Source organism: Theropithecus gelada, chromosome 19, assembly GCF_003255815.1.
Source record: "Theropithecus gelada isolate Dixy chromosome 19, Tgel_1.0, whole genome shotgun sequence".
Taxonomy (NCBI): domain Eukaryota; kingdom Metazoa; phylum Chordata; class Mammalia; order Primates; family Cercopithecidae; genus Theropithecus; species Theropithecus gelada.
Window position 1 is genome coordinate 18,592,515 of NC_037687.1, and position 20,116 is coordinate 18,612,630.

The following is a 20,116-nucleotide window of genomic DNA, read 5'->3' on the forward strand; positions in this document are numbered from 1 at the left end:
TTTTTTTTTTTTTTTTTTGAGACGGAGTCTCGCTCTGTCGCCCAGGCTGGAGTGCAGTGGCCAGATCTCAGCTCACTACAAGCTCCGCCTCTCGGGTTTACGCCATTCTCCTGCCTCAGCCTCCCGAGTAGCTGGGACCACAGGCGCCCGCCACCTCGCCCGGCTAGTTTTTTGTATTTTTTAGTAGAGACGGGGTTTCACCGGGTTAGCCAGGATAGTCTCGATCTCCTGACCTCGTGATCTGCCCGTCTCGGCCTACCAAAGTGCTGGGATTACAGGCTTGAGCCACCGCACCCGGCCCTCAGAAATTTTTTAAGTGAAAAAAAGCAGGCAGCAGAATAGAACTTGAAGTACAATTTGCATTTTAAAGGTTCTATCTAAAACACGATTGTGCCTATGATCGTCTACACGTGGAATATCCTCCGAAGGCAACCTAACACCTGCTCTTTACCCACGGGCCATGGAGACTGCTGAGACAGCCCGTGGGGAGAGGACGGCAGTCTGCGAGTGGCACCCTTGGTGTGTCCTGTCATTTGACTCATGGGAGGAGAAAGCCTCTGTGCTCCATTCCACATACATCTGGGTTTGGTTTTTTCATCTTTTACACGGAAAAACTCCTCGCGTGCTGCTTGAACATGCATGCGTGCACGTCTGTACATGGGCATACATGCACTGCAAAGGCTTGGATTGAAGCCATTCCTTGTTTTTGCTACTGGGGCTTCTCCGCAGCGCCCTCTGCCTGTCTTGCCCCAGGGAAGCTCCAGGGAGGAGAAAGGCCATGAGAGGCATCTTGTGGTTCCAGTTAGTTCTAAATTATTAGGTTGGTGGGAAAGTAATTGTGAGTTTTGCCATTACTTTTGCACCAATCTAGTACAAGGCAGCAGGGGAGATTTTACCTTCCAAATGAGATCCTTCCCAGTCTGCAGAGGGGAAACTGAGGCCTGAGATCAAGTGACCTGCCTGGGGTCAATGCCAGGACAGGCATCCTGGGTTGGAGGCCACCCCTTTTCCTGTCTCCTAACACCCTAACTGGCCTCAGGGCGGTATTAAGAGGAGCTAGGGGAAGAGGGGTTCCGCTACGGAAGAGAAATTCCTGGCAGTTGCTCACCCCCTGCAGGTGAGCCCCACATTTTCCCTGCAGGCTCTGGCCTTTCTCGGGGAGTGCCACTGAAGCCAGTGGTTAGACATCACTAAGATGAAGGCAGGGTGAGGGTGTTGGCTGGAAACAGCTTCCCCTGGGGCACAGCAGAAGTGAGGTTGGAGGTCTTGCCTCAGCTTCCTAAGGGCTTTGTCTCAAGGCTCCCGCTAAGCTGCCCACAGGGACCTTCCTACATGAGCATCACCTGCCCTGGGCACAGCGCCTTGCCCCTCTGTGCAGTCTGCTCCTCCCCTCCTCACCTTGGTCAGGCGGAGAACCCTGCAGATCCCCTGGGTGCTGGCTTGGTCCCTGCTGTGCCCTCTGCATGCCCCTCCTCACCTGGAGGGCCAAGGGGCTGTTGGCAGAGGAACCATGGGCAGGCTGGTAGCACCCAGGGACAGCAGGGAGTATGAAGATGACAGAGAGGCAGCTCCTCAGTCAGAGGGAGGCCCAGGCAGGCCACGGTTTTACTCTGTTAGCTGGAACTGCCGTCCCATCCAGCCCTGGGATGATGGGGCAAAGCCCTGTGGCCACAGGTGAGTCGTAGGCAGCAGGGGCATGGCTCCCACTTCCCTGATACCCCTCAAAGGCAGCTTCTGTATTCGGTGGTACCAATCACCCTCCCTCCGGTGCTTGGTCACTTCCTGCTCTCTGGCATCTTCCAGGCTTTCCTGGTGACAGTGACACAAGGTCCCTCAGGTGGGGCGAGCCAGTCAGGAGGGGCCTGAGGGAGGAGTACCATGCCGGCAGAGGGCACGTACTGGGAGGCAGCCGTCATCTGGTTCTACACTGCACTCCCATCTGCGTGCGCTGGTGACTGGTCTGATTTTAAAAACACAGCCATGGAGACCCTGGCACACTGCATTTCCTCTACATTTATTGCAACGGCTAAATGATTAACAACATTCACAACTTCTTAGATCTTAAAAAACAGAAACAAAAGAAAACTTCCATTTTGTAACATCACAAATGTCTTCTAGGCTTTATCAAGGACCAAAAACACTACAATTCTCTAAGTGATTTCCAGTGATGGAAACAAGCCAGAGACAGTAAGCACCCAGAGTGGCGAGAGAGCACTTCCAGATGCCTGTTGTCCTCTCGGGGGTGACCCTGGAACTAGAACGACAGAAAAGACACTGTGACTTTGACACGGCTGTGCCACCACACGTCACGCGCGACATGAGGATCCTGCAGAGTGGCCTCTGCAGAGAGCAAGGGCAGCCTCGATTAAGAGGGAGGGGCTGGGGGCACGGAGGGCCAGTGGCATCTCCTCTATCCCGGCCGGCCGGCAGCTGGCAGCACGCACCATGCTCTGCTGGCTCCCGACACCTTCACTGCCCCAGCGCTGAATCCACAGGAGAGGCGTCCTCTGAGAGTGTAGGGACTTTCTAGGTTCAAGGAGGTGTGCCCTCTGACCCCTGCCAAGGACTCACAGAACCATCTCAGCTCAAACTTGGAGGAGCGGCAGGAGGTGGGGGGTGGTCAGTGGCCACACACCACAAATTCCTAAAGCATTTAACTTTTTAGTAAAATGAAGTGGAGAAAGTCAAGAATTAACATGCTAGGACAAAGCACATGGAATGGTCAGGGCGATGCTGGAGAGAGCGAGCTTGATCCACGCTGTAGGTGTGTGTGCCTCGCTCGGGCCAGCGGGCCGAGCCCCGCTCGGAGCTCCATCCATTCACCTGACCCACGGCCAACATGGAAGCTGTCGGAGGAGTCAGGAAAGGAGAAGGAGAAAGGAGAAGATGAACCCCCCGCACCTGTGGTTCCCCAAAACCAGCTCTACTCCAGGCCCCCACAGGCTGGTTCGTTCGAGGGTTGGGTAATAAACCCAAGCCCCATCCTCCATGCTGGCACCTCTACTGCCATAAAGATCTGCCAGTTGCCAAAGCTACAGAAGCCACTGGAAGCAAGCAGAGCCCCTGGGGGTGGTGGCACTGCAAGGTGACAGGGACCAGGCAGACAAGGAGCTCGGACCACAGCCTAGGAAGTCTGTGGCTTAAAGAAAGCCAGGATTTCTTTTCTTTCTTTTTTTTTTTTTTTTTGAGACAGAGTCTCACTCTGCTGCCAGGCTGGAGTGAAGTGGCACAATCTCGGCTCACTGCAACCTCTGCCTCCCGGGTTCAAGTGATTCTCTTGCCTCAGCCTCCTGAGTAGCTGGGACTACAGGCACCTGCCACCACACCCAGCTAATTTTTTGCATTTTCAGTAGAGACGGGGTTTCACCATGTTGGCCAGGATGGTCTCGATCTCTTGACCTCGTGATCCACCTGCCTAGGCCTCCCAAAGTGCTAAAATTACAGGCGTGAGCCACCGCGCCCAGCCTTTTTTTTTTTTTTTTTTGAGATGGAGTCTTGCTCTGTTGCCCAGACTGGAGTGCAGTGGCATGATCTCAGTTCACTGCAACCCCCACCTCCCAGGTTCAAGTGATTCTCTTGCCTCAGCCTCCTGAGTAGCTGGGATTACAGGTGCCTGCTACCACGCCTGGCTAATTTTTTTTTTTGTATTTTTAGTAGAGATGGGGTTTTACCATGTTGGCCAGGCTGGTCTCAAACTCCTGACCTCAGGTGATCCACCCGCCTCCGCCTCCCAAAAGTGCTGGGATTACAGGCTTGAGCCACTATGCCCAGCCCAAAGCCAGGATTTCTTTACAACCAATACAAGTGGCATTTCCCACTCAGTTCTGGGGCTGATGCCCTAGCCACTGCTGCGTCCCCTATCCCGGGGTGTGAGGAGGATCCTAAGTTTTCCAGATTTTTGCCCATACTTAAAACTTTAATGCTCCTGCTTCACGAGGAAGAATGAGTGGAGAACTGAGTGGAGTTACACACAGCAGACTGCTGGGGAATCTGTAGAGTGGCAGCGATCACACGCCTGGAAATAGAGCAGCTGCAGAGCCCACCCCAGGGGGAGCCTGCCTCTCCTTACAAAGGCTGTAATAAGACAGCACTTGACGATGCTACACGTGCGAAAAGTGCAGAGTCTCAGAGAGTTTACAACCCCCATCCTTTTGTAACTGTAGTTTGCTTACACTGTGGATTCTAAAGAGACATGTAAATCTGGGGCCGATTTAATCTGTTTAGTGATTACTCCCCACCTGATAGAGCTATTCTGTACCGTTGCTAAAATTTTATTAAGTCTATCAAGATGCACTGAAGAGATGAGACATCATGAATAACACATTCATCAACTCAAGTATGGCAACTGTTCAGAGAGCTTCAGAGCTTTGGTACCCGAGCGCAGACTTGGTAATTACCGATTTGTCTCCCCCGTATAAATTCTGGAGAACAACGAGAAAACACCATCTGTGATCGTTTCCACATCACGTTTGCTAACAGAGCACTTCTGGAGAGCAATGGCCAGTCCGACTGGAAAACCAGCCAGAGGAGCTGGTTCCTCAGCACTCACAGGCTGAGGTGCCTTTCGGGGGCAGCGCCACCTTCTGAAGGGGAACCAAGACAGATTTGGAGGGGACTTGCTGCTAAAAGCATGTGAACAGAGAGGAGAGGCAAAAGCACATTGAAAATGGTGCATGTTTTTTCTTTGAGAGAAAGAAAAGCCAGCGAAACCTCCGCCCCAGAGACTGCAGAGACGTTTGTTTTCATGTACACACCAAACCGTACTTGGGCACTGGCTCCAGGCCGATCCAGGGCAGGGATGATGTTTTAAGGGCAATTGCTGCTTCAAGGCTTATCTTTCTCATCAGTGGTTTTGATCTATTCAGGAAGAGAACGATTTTGTTCAAAACTGAGTTGGAAATTAGGTGAGAGGGACAACTAAAAAAAAAAAAAGTAGAAAGATGAGGATATTTACAGGCCCAAGGCCCTGCAGAAGGAAAAGGATTTGAAGACCCTCACAAAGGGACACAGCTAACTGCCATCCTCTGTGGCGGTGGCTGTCACAGTCGGCCTTCCACTTGCATGATGGCAAGGCCCTCTGGACTAAACAATCCGTTTGCTGGTCATGTTATGTGGTAGGTGGCCCTCATCTGTGAGAGAAAACTTGAGCAAGAGAAGAGACAGGCGTGGCCTATTTCCACGTGCACATCCACGGAGCCTGGCCTAGAGGCTTCGAGGGGCTCACAACCAGGGCACCAGGCAGGCCACATGCAGCTGCCCTTGGCCAACATGAGGTTTGCTCCTTCAGCAAACCTGGAATGTAAGAATGGGGCATATCCGCATCCAGAGACCCTTTTGTTTCCCTCACAGAATTTTGTGATTTTTTTGTGTGTGGCATTTTTGGGGGAACAGGGAATATCAACTTTGTTGGGGGAATTTCTCTGCATACCAGCATGCCGGTGAGGGCGGAGGGCCTTATGCACTGTCCCGTAAACATACCTATTTGTTGGCCCGCTTGTGTCTGTACATCTGCATCATCCTCTGCCGGAACACATCGAATGTGTCTTCTTTGTGCTCCTGCCCGTCAGCACCCAACCCTTCCCCTTCTGAGGGGGTTCCCCTAAGGAGTGAAAAAGAGAGTCAGTTGTGCACCTGAGCCCAGGGCCTGGCATGCCAGGAACTGGGCATGGGCACAAACAGTCCATGAGATGCAGGTGTTTGGGACACACACTGAGACATCAAAGAGAGGGAAAATCAAGACACGACTCACAGTGGAAACAAGGAGTACTCACCCTCGAAGAAGAGCTGGCTTTTGAGGGGGTGCCCAGAGGGCCCTGGTTACCTTGGAATGCCTTACCCAGCAGGCACTAAGCTCAGTATTAAATGAAATGCCTGCTGGATGTTACGATTGGGGTTTAATAAACTTTGGGCCTGTGTTCGGGACCCTGGCTGGCCCGGCTATGGGTTCCCGGGAATGGGAAAGTGGTTCCAGGCCAAAACTACACAGAAATACCACTTAGCTTTTATGATGATAACAAATGAGGACAAAATGACCAGGGCCAACAAGCTGGTTAAAAAATCTACAGCAGGACAGAAAGGAGCCCTGTAAACACCTGCATATGTAAATGATCAGCTTCTCATCTGAAGATGCCTTTTGTTTAAAAAACAAAAATCAATTGCCAGCTGTAAGTCACCTTGGGCGTGAGGGAGCCAAGGTCAGGCTGCAGGTGGAAGGACTGAGGCCCCACCCACTCCCACCCCAGGCTGCCTGCTGCGTACACGCTGACTGGCTCCCGGATGCCCTTTCCGAGAGAGCCCAGGCCATGGCCCTCCTTCCAGCCCATCTTCTGCAGCATCTGGAAGCCCAGGTTCTTATCGGTCAGCTTCTGCTGGGCGAAGTCCAAGTCCTTGGGTTTCTGAGGAGAGAGGAGTCCAGACATGTGGGCCACAGGGAGGTGCCTGGATCAAGGGTCTGTCCTAGGCAGTGCCTGGAGCCCCTCACCCCCAAATGCTCTCCTGACTCTCCAGATGCTCAGGCTCAAGCTCCGGTCACTTTCCCAGTTCTCTGCAACATCCCTGGGTGGGATGGAACTTCTAAGTCAGAGGTTACTGGCCTGAGGTCAGTCCTGCCTCTCAGCCACCACTATAACCCTGGTGCCAAGACTGTGAGGAAAACTGGGTAAGGGAATGTGCAGTCCCGGGGTCAAGGAGTCAGTAGGATGGCCCTCAGCGGAGCCCTGGATAAAGAAGGGTGGCCCTGTGACGACCACAGGAAGAGTGGGGGGCACCAGGGCATAGGCCTGGAGGCAGAATGGGGGCCAGACGGTGGGTGAGAACTGGCTGGCAGTACCCTCCCTGAACCACCCCAACATACCCCTCCCTCTGTGCTTCATTCAATCCCTGACTGCCTTGTCTGTCCTAGGGACTGAGTTCTACTTGGACACCAGAGTCTGTGTGAGATCTAGCTCAGAGCAGACCTCACTGAGAGCTAGTACAGCTGTGATTGGTCCTGTGGGTGGTGGGGAAGTGCAGCATTCTCTGGGCCACTGGATGGAGATCTGGGGACAGACAGGGCCCTGGGGCCTCTGGAGGAGGAGCCTGCAGGGATCTAGCAGAAGGAATTTCTATTCACTCATGAATGTTCATGACACACTGCTGTGTGAGAGCCTAGCTGGGCAGTCCAAGACCTTGCCATGTATTCCTTGGCTCTTCACAAACTTGTGTGGGTGGGCTGGGTGCGGTGGCTCATGCCTTTAATCTCAGCACTTTGGAAGGCCAAGGTGGGTTGGATCACTTGAGGTCAGGAGTTTGAGACCAGCCTGGCCAACCTGGCAAAACCCTGTCTCTACTAAAATATAAAAATTAGCCAGGCGTGGTGGCGGGCATCTGTAATGCCAGCTATTTGGGAGGTGGAGGCACGAGAATCACTTGAACCTGGGAGGCGGAGGTTGCAGTGAGCCGAGATTGCGCCACTGCATTCCAGCCTGGGCAACAGAATAAGACTCTGTCTAAAAAAAAAAAACAACAGGCCGGGCGCGGTGGCTCAAGCCTGTAATCCCAGCACTTTGGGAGGCCGAGACGGGCGGATCACGAGGTCAGGAGATCGAGACCATCCTGGTTAACATGGTGAAACCCCGTCTCTACTAAAAAATACAAAAAACTAGCCGGGCGAGGTGGCGGACGCCTGTAGTCCCAGCTACTCGGGAGGCTGAGGCAGGAGAATGGCGTGAACCCGGGAGGCGGAGCTTGCAGTGAGCTGAGATCCGGCCACTGCACTCCAGCCTGGGTGACAGAGCGAGACTCCGTCTCAAAAAAAAAAACAAAAAAAAAAAAAAAAAAAAAAAAAAAAAAAAAAACAAAACTTGTCTGTGTTTTTTTAAAATATAGAGTCTCGCTATGTTGTCCAGGCTGGTCTCGAATTCCCGGTTTTAAGTGATTCTCCCACCTCAGTCTCCCCATTAACTGGAACTACAGGTATGTGCCACTGCACCCAGCTTTTATTATTATTATTTATTTATTTATTTATTTATTTATTTATTTATTTTGAGACGGAGTCTCGCTCTGTCGCCCAGGCTGGAGTGCAGTGGCGCAATCCCGGCTCACTGCAAGCTCTGCCTCCCAGGTTCACACCATTCTCCTGCCTCAGCCTCCTGAGTAGCTGGGACTATAAGCACCTGCCACCATGCCCGGCTAATTTTTTTGTATTTTTAGTAGAGACGGGGTTTCACTGTGTTAGCCAGGATGGTCTCGATCTCCTGACCTCATGATCCACCTGCTTCAGCCTCCCAAAGTGCTGGGATTACAGGCGTGAGCCACCGCGCCCTGCCTTTTTTCTTTTTAAAGACGGAGTCTTGGCCGGGCGCGGTGGCTCAAGCCTGTAATCCTAGCACTTTGGGAGGCCGAGACGGGCGGATCACGAGGTCAGAAGATCGAGACCATCCTGACTAACACGGTGAAACCCCGTCTCTACTAAAAAATACAAAAAACTAGCCGGGCAAGGTGGCGGGCGCCTGTAGTCCCAGCTACTCGGGAGGCTGAGGCAGGAGAATGGCGTAAACCCGGGAGGCGGAGCTTGCAGTGAGCTGAGATCCGGCCACTGCACTCCAGCCCGGGCGACAGAGCCAGACTCCGTCTCAAAAAAAAAAAAAAAAAAAAAAAAAAAAGACGGAGTCTTGCTCTGGTGCCCTGGCTGGAGTGCAGGGATGCAATCTCAACTCACTGTAACCTCCGTCTCCTGGGTTCAAGTGATTCTCCTGCCTCAGCCTCCCGAGTAGCTGAGATTACAGGTGTGTGCCACCACGCCCGACTATTTCTGTACTTTTAGTAGAGATGGGGTTTCACCATGTTAGCCACACTGGTCTTGATTGAACTCCTGACCTTGGCTGATCTGCCCGCCTCAGCCTCACAAAGTGCTAGGATTATAGGCATGAGCCACTGTGCCTGGCTGATGTATTTCTTTAAGGCATATACTGAACTACCTGAGAGGCTGCGAGAGTTCATGTACTCTTGAGAGGGAGAGAAGAAGGTGCTGAGGAGGATCATGGAGGCTGGTGCTGGGGGTCTGAGCAGGGGACAGGTGGGAGTGGCTGGGAGAGGGTTAGATGACCCTGGGCATGGGAAGCAGGGTGAGAAGGGCGTGCTGAGTCCTGTGAGCTCAGGTCCTTGGGCAGTCAGCCCTCATCAGCTTAGCGACCTGCCCCATCATGTCATGCAGGCCTCACGAGGTACAATTCAACCAAAATACAAATCCTCCCTTGCCATCTGCATTGAGGTGCCCAGGAATCAGCTTCCCTAACGTTAGGGGTGCATGGGGGAGGCACTTCAGAGACAAAGGAGCTTGGAGACAAGGCAGAAAAGGCTAAGCCTGGGGGAGGCAGGGGTTGGGAGAGGGAAGGGAGAAGGGAGAGTGCAGGGCCTCAGGTCAGGAGGGAGAAGAGAGCAACTGCTCCCATAAGGAAGGCCTGGGCCCCTGGAGCTCCTGGGGCCTCAGTGTTCTCACCCTAGAAAGGGACAAAACAACCTGGAGAGGTGCCGAGAACTCAACAGGCAGCAAGACGCAAGGGATCAGAAACGGATACCCCAAGGCTGGGCGTGGTGGCTCACGCCTGTAGTCCCAGCACTTTGGGAGGCCAAGGTGGGTGGATCACGACGTCAAGAGTTTGAGATCAGCCTGACCAATATGGTGAAACCCCATCTCTACTAAAAATACAAAAATTAGCCCAGTGTGGTAGTGCATGCCTGTAATCCCAGCTACTCAGGAGGCTGAGGCAGGAAAATTCCTTGAATCTCGGAGGCAGAGGTTGCAGTGAGCCGAGATTGTGCCATTGCATTTCAGCCTTGGCAACGAAGGGAGACTTCGTCTCAAAAAAAAAAAAAAAAAAAAGAAACATATACCCCAAATTATGGCACTTTGACAGGTGGGACTAAAGCAACAGCCTCAAGGTCCCTCTGACCTCCCTCCTGTCTCCGTCCCTCCCAAAGCACAGGAGGAAGCTGTTCTCTTCAAGTTCCCTATCTACCTAGAAACTGGACCTGCCCAAGAAGAACAGAAGGGCCTTGGATCTCTTCCCTGAAACGTCATTAACCAGAGTTGAAATGATGGAATGTTAAACACCACACCTAGAGCCCAAACCATTGGCTGTTCTCTAGTCCCATTCAATTCTCAGTGAGGATCATTCACAAGATGATGCCTGCCTCCATTCATCTCTCCTAAAATCTTCTGCTTCCCCTCTAAAGTTACCTATAGCCTCCCAACTGCCCTCTCCCCTATGAAAAGGTATTTAGCTTCAACCACCTGGCCCTTCTTTGAGTTTTCATAATGTTTTATATGGCTCCTGTGCTTATGCACGTGAATAAATATGTATAACTTTTTTGTTTTGAGACAGGATCTTGCTCTGTCACCCAGGCTGGAGTGCAGTGGTTCCATCATGGCTCACTGCAGTCCTGAACTCCCGGGCTCAAGCGATCCTCCTGCCTTGGCCTTCCGAAGTTCAGGGATTACAGGTGCACCTGGACTGCATACCATTTTTTATCCTGTTAATCTTCCTATTGTCAGTTCATTTCAACAGGTTTAGACTTGGACCTTCAAAGGCGGAGGGAAATTCCCTTTGTTCTCTTCAGATGCATCTCCGAGGGTATTATATGAAGTAGCTGTGTGTGTGTACGCGTGTGTGTGTGCATATGCGTCCACGTGTGTGTATCTTGTGTGTGTGGATGTGTGAGTTACTGGATGCAGGCGGCTCCTCCATAATGGCATGAGGTGGTCTTGGTGAGGTGGTGTGGGAATAAGTTTCTCTGCAGGGCAGTTAAGGAGGGAAGGTATGAAGGGAGGAGCTATGCTGTGGGCTGGGACAGGAAGAGGGGCACTAACAGTGAAGAGACACCTCTGCAAGCCAGGGGACACCACACAGGACCTGCTATACTGGGGGGCCCCTTGCCATGAGAAAGTGGCCTGGAGAAAAGAGGTGACAGAACCCACCGGATGAGATGAGAAACAGGGCATCCGTCAGGCCCTCCTGGGAACTGCGCACGACCTGGGCCCTGGGGTGACGGGTAGGGAAGGAAGGGGAAATGCTGGTCATGGCGGGACACGGGGTCCCCAAATGGCAGGTCTGCACTCTTTTCCCTTTCAGGATAGCTGCTTGGAGGTGCAGCGCAAGAGGGGTCGGCTCAGCCTGGAAGTTTCTTCGGGAATGTTTAAATCTGTGTTTAACAATCATGATGGCGGTTTCCTGGACAGCTGGAGGAAAGCCAAGCCCTGTGGGCAAGGCGGAGGCGTGCAGAAGAGAGCTGCAGCCACCACAGCCTCCCTTCCATTTGCAGTCACTGGCAGAAAGGAGGACAGGTGCAGAGTCTCAAGGAGAGAACAGCACGTGCAGGACACCCACCAGGAACCTTGTTCAGTTTAATCCTCACCGTACCTCCTACCTGCTGGGTAGGTGTGGCCGTCCCATTTTACAGACAAACCCGTGGCTCGGGGGTTACATGCCAAGGTTACAAAACTACTCGGTGGCAGGGCTGGGCTAGAGTACAGCTGTGCCTGACACCAAGGCCCTGCTGTGCCCTCATGTGGCCGTGCCCTTACCCAGGCCACACAAACGGACACCAGATGCCAGCTCAGCCTAAAACCTGGCACATCAGTCAGGACCATGAGCTCTGGATTCGGGAAGGTTCCTCCTTCCTGCCATAATTGGGGTCAGACTGACCTAGATCACCTGGAAGGGGTTGGAAGCAACATGGCATTGCCTGACACCAGCAGAGCGACCTCGCCTGGCTCCCCACCTTCCTCCCTGACCATGAAGGACCGGTGCAGTCTCTCCACATGTGTCCCAGGTGACCCTGCCTGCCCCCAGCACTGTGTTCCCCAGGCCATCTGGAGTGTATCTGCCCCCTTTCTATAACCTGCCTCTAGGTCAGTGAATGGTAGTTCTGTCCCTCTTCTGCCCAAGCTGACTACCCTGGGGTCACCTGGACCCCTGGCTTTTGCACACCCAGCCCACAATCAGGTGTCACCCACTCCATCTTCACCCCTTCTCGTTGCTCCTCATGCCCTGGTCCAATTGTCTTAAGTTTGAGCCTCCTCCTGCTTCCCACCCACAGGCTGCTCTCCACCCTAGTGGCCACATCCGCCACAGGTCCCAGAGGGACCCTCCCTTCCCTGAGAAAGGGCCACAGTGTTAACATCTGTTGAGGTCCTGTGTGACCACCCCGATTCCTCTGCTGCCACAAAGGTCTCTTGCTGCCCCAGACTCTCTGCTGAGGCTGTGCCCTTCTCAGATCTCCACACTGTTTCTCCTCAGCTCCTCCAGGCTTGTGCCAACATCATCTGCAAGAGAGACCTCCCTTGGCTTTCCCAATTCAGCGGCATCCCCTAGACCCCACCTTATTCTCCCTCTCCTTGACCTGCTTCTCTTTGCCCACAGCCTCCCCAGGACCACCTCATCCATTTCTCTTTCACTGTTGGCCCTGCTCGCTGCTGCCTCCAGGTGGACAATCAGGATCTGGCACGTAGGAGGTGCTGACGGCACACACCATGCTCTGTTTACTAGCAGATGAGTGCACTCTCTTCACCACACTTCCAGTCTACTAAGCTTGAACGTTTTTATGTTTTATTTTTTAAGGAGACCAGGAGGAGACATAGATCTTACTATGTTGCCCAGGCTGGCCTCAAACTCCTGGACTCAAGTGATCCCCCAGTCTTGGCCTCCCAAAGCACTGGGATTACAGGCGTGAATCAGTGCGCTTGGATAACTTGAACTTTTTTTTTTTTTTTTTTGAGACAGGGTCTCTCACTCTGTTGCCCAAGCTGGGGTGCAATGGTGCAATCAGCTCACTGCAGCCTCGACCTCTCAGGCCCAAATTATCCTTCCACCTCAGCCACCAGAGTAGCTGGGACTACAGGCATGCGCCACCATGCCCAACTAATTTTTGTATTTTTTGCAGAGACAGGGTTTTGCCTGTTGCCCAGGCTGGTCTTAAACTCTTGGGCTCAAGCGATCTGCCCATATCGGCCTCCTAAACTGCTGGGATCACAGGCGTAAACCACCCAATAGGCCTTAGCGTGAACTTTTTGTTTTTTTTTGTTTTTTTGGTTTTTTTTTGAGATAGAGTCTTGCTTTGTTGCCCAGGCTGGAGTGCAGTGGCACGATCTCGGCTCGCTGCAAGCTCTGCCTCCCAGGTTCACGCCATTCTTCTGCCTCAGCTTCCCGAGTCGCTGGGAGTACAGGCGCCCGCCACCACGCCCAGCTAATTTTTTGTATTTTTAGTACAGATGGGGTTTCACCGTGTTAGCCAAGATGGTCTCGATCTCCTGACCTTGTGATCTGCCCGCCCCTGCCACCCAAAGTTCTGGGATTACAGGCATAAGCCACCACACCTAGCCTAGCTTGAACTTCTTACAAGGCCAAGACACTATCTCGCTTATCTCTCAAATCCCACTGCATTCATTACAGGGATCTCAACTATCCATTACACAGATGAATCACTAGTCTATGCTTTGAACAAAGGCAAAACAGTTTTCTTTTCTTTTTTTTTTTTTTTGAGACGGAGTCTGGCTCTGTCGCCCGGGCTGGAGTGCAGTGGCCGGATCTCAGCTCACTGCAAGCTCCGCCTCCCGGGTTTACGCCATTCTCCTGCCTCAGCCTCCCGAGTAGCTGGGACTACAGGTGCCCGCCACCTTGCCCGGCTAGTTTTTTGTATTTTTTAGTAGAGACGGGGTTTCACCGTGTTAGCCAGGATGGTCTCGATCTTCTGACCTCGTGATCCGCCCGTCTCGGCCTCCCAAAGTGCTAGGATTACAGGCTTGAGCCACCGCGCCTGGCCGGCAAAACAGTTTTCAAAAGTCCTCCCAAGAGAAAAGTCTCTTGTGTTTTACACGTTAATACGTCAGTTTGAAATGTGAGCATAGCTTAATCACAAGCTGCAGCTTCCATTGGAACTCCAACAAATTCTAACCAACTATACTTTGCGTAAGGACTACAAATGATTAAGCTCACCTTCTTTTTGGACATGGGACGACCCCGAGGCCTGTCATAGGCAATTCGAACTGGTTCATGGACTAGAAGGCAAAAGAAAGAGACATGTACACATACATACACGTGCTTTCCCTACATTACTTAGAGACTGAAGGTCTTGCAGTCTATTTTGGCTAACAGTTCTCTGACGACAGAAGGTGTCTTGGGCCCTGCATGGGCCTAAGCCCCAGCTGTGCCCCAGCTCTTCTCAGGAATGAACATGTATGACCCCTGGAGTGAGCAGAGGCGGGACACACTCAGGGAAGGCAGCTTGGGCCATAGTGAAGGGTTCACTTGAGGGGTGCCTCGCTTTTGGAAAGTCTATTCAAACCTAAGAGTCCCCACATTTATAACAAAGGATCCAATACATGGATTATTTTCCATGACTACAGAAATATTTGTGTACCAGCTATTTGTGATACTATGCCCTCCTAGTTTATCTGTAGCTAATTCACTGGGAAATAATTAAAGTCTGGGCCAGGCACAGTGGCTCATGCCTGTAATCCCATCGCTTTGGGAGGCCGAGGCAGGTAGATTACCTGAGGTCAGGAGTTCGAGACCAGCATGGTCAACATGGCGAAACCCCGTCTCTACTAAAAGTATAAAAATTAGCCAGGCATGGTGGCGAGCTCCTGTAATCCCAGCTACTCAGGAGGCTGAAGCAGGAGAATAACTGGAACTTGGGAGGCAGAGGTTGCAGTGAGCCGAGATTGCGCCACTGCACTCCAGCCTGGACGACAAGAGCAAGACTCCATCTCAAAAAAAAAGAATTACAGTCTGCCTAAAACTTTCTAGTAAAAAACAACTATGCTTCTCATATAGAGGACCAAATCGTATTATTTTATTTTATTTTTTATGAAAGGGAGATTAGCAAGTCTGTTTTTTTTTTTTTTGAGATGGAGTTTCGCTCTTGTTGCCTAAGCTGGAGTGCAGTGGCATGATCTCGGCTCATGCCAACCTTCACCTCCCAGGTTCAAGAGATTCTCCTGCGTCAGCCTCCCGAGTAGCTGGGATTACAAGCATGAACCACCACGCCTGGCTAATTCGGTATTTTAAGTAGAAATGGGGTATCTCCATGTTGGTCAGGCTGGTCTCAAACTCCCGCCTCAGTCTCCCAAATTGCTGGGATTACAGGCGTGAGCCAGTACACCCGGTGCAGGTCTGGTTTTATCTCATCAATTACCAAAAGAACTGAGAGCTTCTAAAACAGAAATAAAAAACTCCACCAAGAAGAGCATACATAACAAGCACTCTGATACACTACCCACCATCCATGACAAGTTTAATTATTTACTTCATTTTTTTACATTAAATTTTTTTTTCTTGTAAAGATGAGGTCTGGCCATCTTGCCCAGGCTGGTCTCAAACTCCCGGGCTCAAGCAATACTCCTGCCTCAGCCCCGCTAAGCTGGGATTATAGGCACGAGTCACTGCGCCCGGCCCATGAGAAGTTTTGAAGTTTTGAACGATGGTAAGGGTTATAGTAGAATGGTTAGCATTTCACTGCAACACCAAGGTTTTCAAACACAAAACATGAGGACTATTCCAAAGCAGGCAAAACCATAAGGCCACTGTCACCTGTAAATATGACTGTCTGAATGATGTAGAACACACCGGTGACTGTTTAACACAGTCCCACAATGGGGCACCATTCACTACAACTTCACACACAGGTTTTGCAGCAGAAGTCCCATGTGAAAGCACGGTCCAGGCCTGACTGTGGGGAGATAGCTTGGAGGGCATGGGGGGCACAGGAGTCATCTGGGCCACGGCCTGCCCACCAAAAGGCCACATGCGATGCAATTCCATGTACTGATAGACTAGGAAAGGTAGAATACCTGGGTCTCGGAAAACAGTCAGTGGTTGCTGGGGCTGAATGGGGCAGGGGACTGAAATGGGACAAGAGACCTGTTCTGGGAACAGGCTTCAGCTCTGCTGTATTGGTGGGGTCTCGCCTCTGCACAGTCAACAAAACTCAAATGGTCCACCTGGAAAGGGTGTGTTTCATTGCTGGTAAATTATACCTCAAGAACCCGGAACCTCCCCACAGGAGAGCAGGAGATGGCTTCCCACGGCCAAGGAAGGTCCCACTGACCACTGCCTGGGACCACCCTTGCTCTGTTCCCATCTCACTGTCATGACATGAAGCAGCTTATCAGCACCCTGGGCCTTCCAGGAGCTCAGAAGGGCCCCCAGCTGACAAAGTCACAGGCAGGAAAACAGCTGAGATGACCCAGGCCCACCCCTCCACAAGTGGGGAAGCCCCGACCTGAATCCGGGCAGTCAGGGAAATGTCCAGTAGCAAGTAGTGTGCCAGAAGCCACAGGGCAGCAAGGAAACATGTCTTTAGAGCAATGCCTTCAGACCACCGGGAAACATGAGTGTCGGTTCACATTTTGGAGTGGTGCACAAAACTCTTTAGGATTAAAATGTCTCCAACTGTCTCTTCTAACTCTCACAGCCCACCAACCAAGAACTGTGCTGGAGGCAGCTGTGCCGACAGGCGGGCACTCACCTTTTGGCTCCTGGATGAGACATACTCTCTTGGGAGCTGGAATCATGCCAACCTTCAACGACTTGCTGCTGATCCTCTTCCGGGGGAAGCAGGTACCTGAGGTGGCCTGTGACAGGGCAGGTGTTCCAGCCAGGTCGTCCTCGGCAGCCTCACTGGGAAGGCCATCGGCAGGGGTGCTGCCCTCAGACTTGCCCGCCCCTCCGGGAGCAGGGGCCTCCTCTCCGCCATCCTCATCCTCCTCCTCCTCCTCCTCAGGCATCACCTCTGGGCTTTCCAGCTCAGCCTCCCGCGGAGGGGGCTCATCTTCAAACTCTCCTTCCCCTTCCATGAGGTCCATGGGGCTCTCCTGAGAACCCGCAGTGTCACCACCACCAGTGTGAAGGTTGTGCGGAGATGATGTGAAACAAATTGATGGACATAGTTCAAACACTTTCTTTCGATAGAATTTGAAAGCAGAACTATTTTGGTCATGTAGAAACCTGGGGCACAGAGGAAATACATTAGGTTACCAGATGGAATCTCTCAACATTTTTATTTGCTGAAACTGCCGGGATTGATCCAAGGAAGGTGGAGGTGGGATAAGGGAAAGAATAACCTGACCGCTCTCTATGCGGCTATAGCTTGATGGTGCAGCCTCTCAATGACAGAAAATTTGAAGAGTACTAGTAACTTAATAAGGAGCTAGAATTCAAGGAGCGTAACTACTTTCCAGGGGAGAGAGGCAGATGAACAAGGTATGCAGGGCCTGGGAAAATGCTGGAATAGAAATCTGGCCTGAGACCCATCTCACCCTTTCTGGTTACATCACTAGCCTCTCTGGGCCTCCATGTGCCCATTTTGACTCTGGTTCCTCCCAGATACGAGAAGCATGGAGAGACGCCAGGAGGCCCTGCACAGTTACTGCTGGAACATGTGCACCATGGAGCTGTAAGGTGCCCCCAGAGAAGGCTCCTCACCCCTAGCACTTCCCACTTGGGGCCTGCAGTCCAGCTATGTGGGCGTGGAGATGAGGCCTCTCTGTGCCTCAGGGGTCTGGTGGCCACTTTGACTTGTAACCACAGCTATGAAGCTGTGGCTGGTATGACAAACTTAAAACACTCCTGAAAGCACCAAAGTCCACTTGGACCAAAGGAAAAATGGTCCTCATAAGGCAACTCAACCTCATAAATGTGCCAAGTCCTCCCAATTAGCATATTAATATATCCCAATAAAACCCTGTTCTGAATCAGGACAAGATGGTTCTAAAGTTCATAAAGAAAAATAATATGTAAAAGTATCTGGGAAAACTCCGAACAAGACTCATAAGGGGTTCCAGCCCCACCAAACACTACAAAATGCCCCAAAGCCTCTAGAGTTAAACAGCATAGTAGTCCATAAGACATACCGAAGGAACAGAATAGAAAGACCAGAAACCCAGCATTCGATTAAGGTAGCCTCTCAAACTACTGCGAAAAAGGGGTGGTCTTTCAAAGAATGGTATTGGAAAAACTGGACAGCTTTATAATTATTTATTATTATACATTTTTAGAGATGGAGTCTCACTCTGTTGTCCAGGCTAGAGTGCAGTGGTGTGATAACAGCTCACTGCAGCCTCAAACTCCTGGGTTCAAGAAATCTTCCTATGTCACCCACCCAAGTAGGTGGGACCATAGGCAAATGCCACTATACCAGGCTAACACACACACACACACACACACACACACACACACACACCCCTAAATATTAGCAGAAACAAATGAATCTGGGCCGGGCATGGTGGCTCATGCCTCCCAGCACATTTTGGGAGGCTGAGGCAGGAGGATCACCTGAGGTCAGGAGTTGAAGACTAGCCTGGCCAACATGGTGAAACCCCGTCTCTACTAAAACTACAAAAATTAGCTGGGTGACACCTGTGATCCCAGCTACTTGGGAGTCTGAGGCAGGAGAATCGCTTGAACCCGAGAGGCGGAGGTTGCAGTGAGCCGAGATCGCGCTACTGCACTCCAGCCTGGGTGACAGAGTAAAATTCCGTCTCAAAAATAAATAAATAAATAAATAAATAAGATTGTATGACAACTTTATAACATAACCACACCCACAAAATGAATTAACTCAATGAGCTTCAGCACATTAGAAATAAAATTTTTCTAAAGGCAAAAGAAACACAAAGTCATCTTGGCCCATTTACAAGCATGGCTGGATAGCGTCCAACACCCTGCCCAGTATCGTGGTCAGGATCCAGGGCTCTCCCTCCAGGGAAGGACAGAACAGAGTACTCTGAAGGACACTGCTCAGAAAAGGCTGTCACAGATGGGGAGGAATCACCCAAAACCCAACAAGTAGTACAGCCCAAGTACCCAGGCTAATGCAAAATTCTCCTTTAAACTGTACTTTTCATTGGAAAAAAAAAGGAAAAGAAAAAGAAAAAAGGACTGATGGGATGCCCCCAGCTGCCCTGCACTGAGCTGTCCTCCTTACCCAACCCTGCCAGGGGAAATCCCACATACACAGTGGACAGGCCCAACCCCGAGGTCTACAGGGTCCAGCAGCTCCCCAAGGCCACCACTGTCTGTAAAAGGCAGAACCTGACTGTAAGCCTGGTCAGGCTTCCCGTCTGTAGGTGGTTGGTGCCCCACAAGGTGGGTGGTACCTCAGTGCAGGACCCAGTCATAAGCCAAGGCTGCAGAGGGGGAATAGGGCCTGGCTCATGCAATCAGGTCCCAAACAAGTTGAAAGAGTATGTTCCGTCACCACTGAATTCCATAAATGCGCTAAGAAATGCACGTTTTCAATTGTATTTTTAATTGGACGAAGGCATGACTGTCCCACAAGCTGGGACCAGCACGAGGAGTTCAGAGCCCCCTCAGTAGGGTCCTGGCTCGTAATGGAAGATGGGTGCCTCCCACTGGTAGCCTTTCTCTGGAGGGTGCGTCTCACATCACCCCAGGGAAAAACCCCAGGGGCAGAGCTGGCTTCTAGCCCAGGTTTTCTTGCCTACGGGCTGTGTGCTTTTGAGCAGAGCTCCACCTATCTGAGGAATGGAAAGGGCAAAGGTACCTGCTCCCAGCATGAGCACGCCACGTTATCCCCATGTAGAAGTGCCTCCTGTCCAGACCTGGGCAAGGGCTGACTATCACTACTATCATGCAGTGAGCAGTAAATCCTCACCTCTCCCCCCTCCCCTGGCCAACTCCTATTTAGTCTTTGGATGCAGATTAAATGTCACTCTGGGGAGGATTTTCCTGATGCCCCAGAAGGGCAGGTCCCCTAGAACAGATTTTTTTTTTTTTTGAGATGGAGTTTCACTCTTGTTGTCCAAGTTGGAGTGCAATGGTGCGATCTCGGCTCACTGCAACCTCTGCCTCCCAGGTTCAAGCAATTCTCCTGCCTCAGCCTCCCGAGTAGCTGGAATTACAGACACACGCCACTACATCTGGCTAATTTTTTTTATTTTTAGTATAGAGACGGGGTTTCACTACGTTGGCAAGGCTGGTCTTGAATGCCTGACCTCATGATCCATCTGCCTCAGTCTCCCGAAGTGCTGGGATTAAAAACATGAGACACTGCGCCCGGCCTTTTTTTTTTTTTTTTTTTTTTTTTTGAGATGAAGTCTCGCTCTGTTACCCAGGCT

At 51.5% G+C, this 20,116-nt stretch overlaps 1 protein-coding gene across 10 annotated transcripts in view; it reads right to left on the reverse strand.

Annotated features, from left to right (window-relative positions):
* Positions 1-1,992: 1,992 nt before the first annotated feature.
* Positions 1,993-20,116, reverse strand: part of SUGP2 (SURP and G-patch domain containing 2) — a 45,049-nt gene continuing 26,925 nt past the window's right edge. For 3 of the 10 annotated variants that reach the window (XM_025369030.1, XM_025369026.1, XM_025369028.1), the window contains exons 7-11: positions 16,507-16,985; positions 13,974-14,035; positions 6,259-6,395; positions 5,479-5,599; positions 1,993-2,254 (exon numbers count right to left, since the gene is read on the reverse strand). In XM_025369030.1, coding sequence (XP_025224815.1) covers positions 5,479-5,599; positions 6,259-6,395; positions 13,974-14,035; positions 16,507-16,985 — 799 coding nt within the window. In that variant the 3' untranslated portion in view covers positions 1,993-2,254. Of the gene's footprint in view, positions 5,600-6,258; positions 6,396-13,973; positions 14,036-15,829; positions 15,949-16,506; positions 16,986-20,116 lie in introns of all 10 variants that reach the window. The other 7 variants (XM_025369029.1, XM_025369027.1, XR_003116953.1 and 4 more) reach the window with 6 other exon arrangements.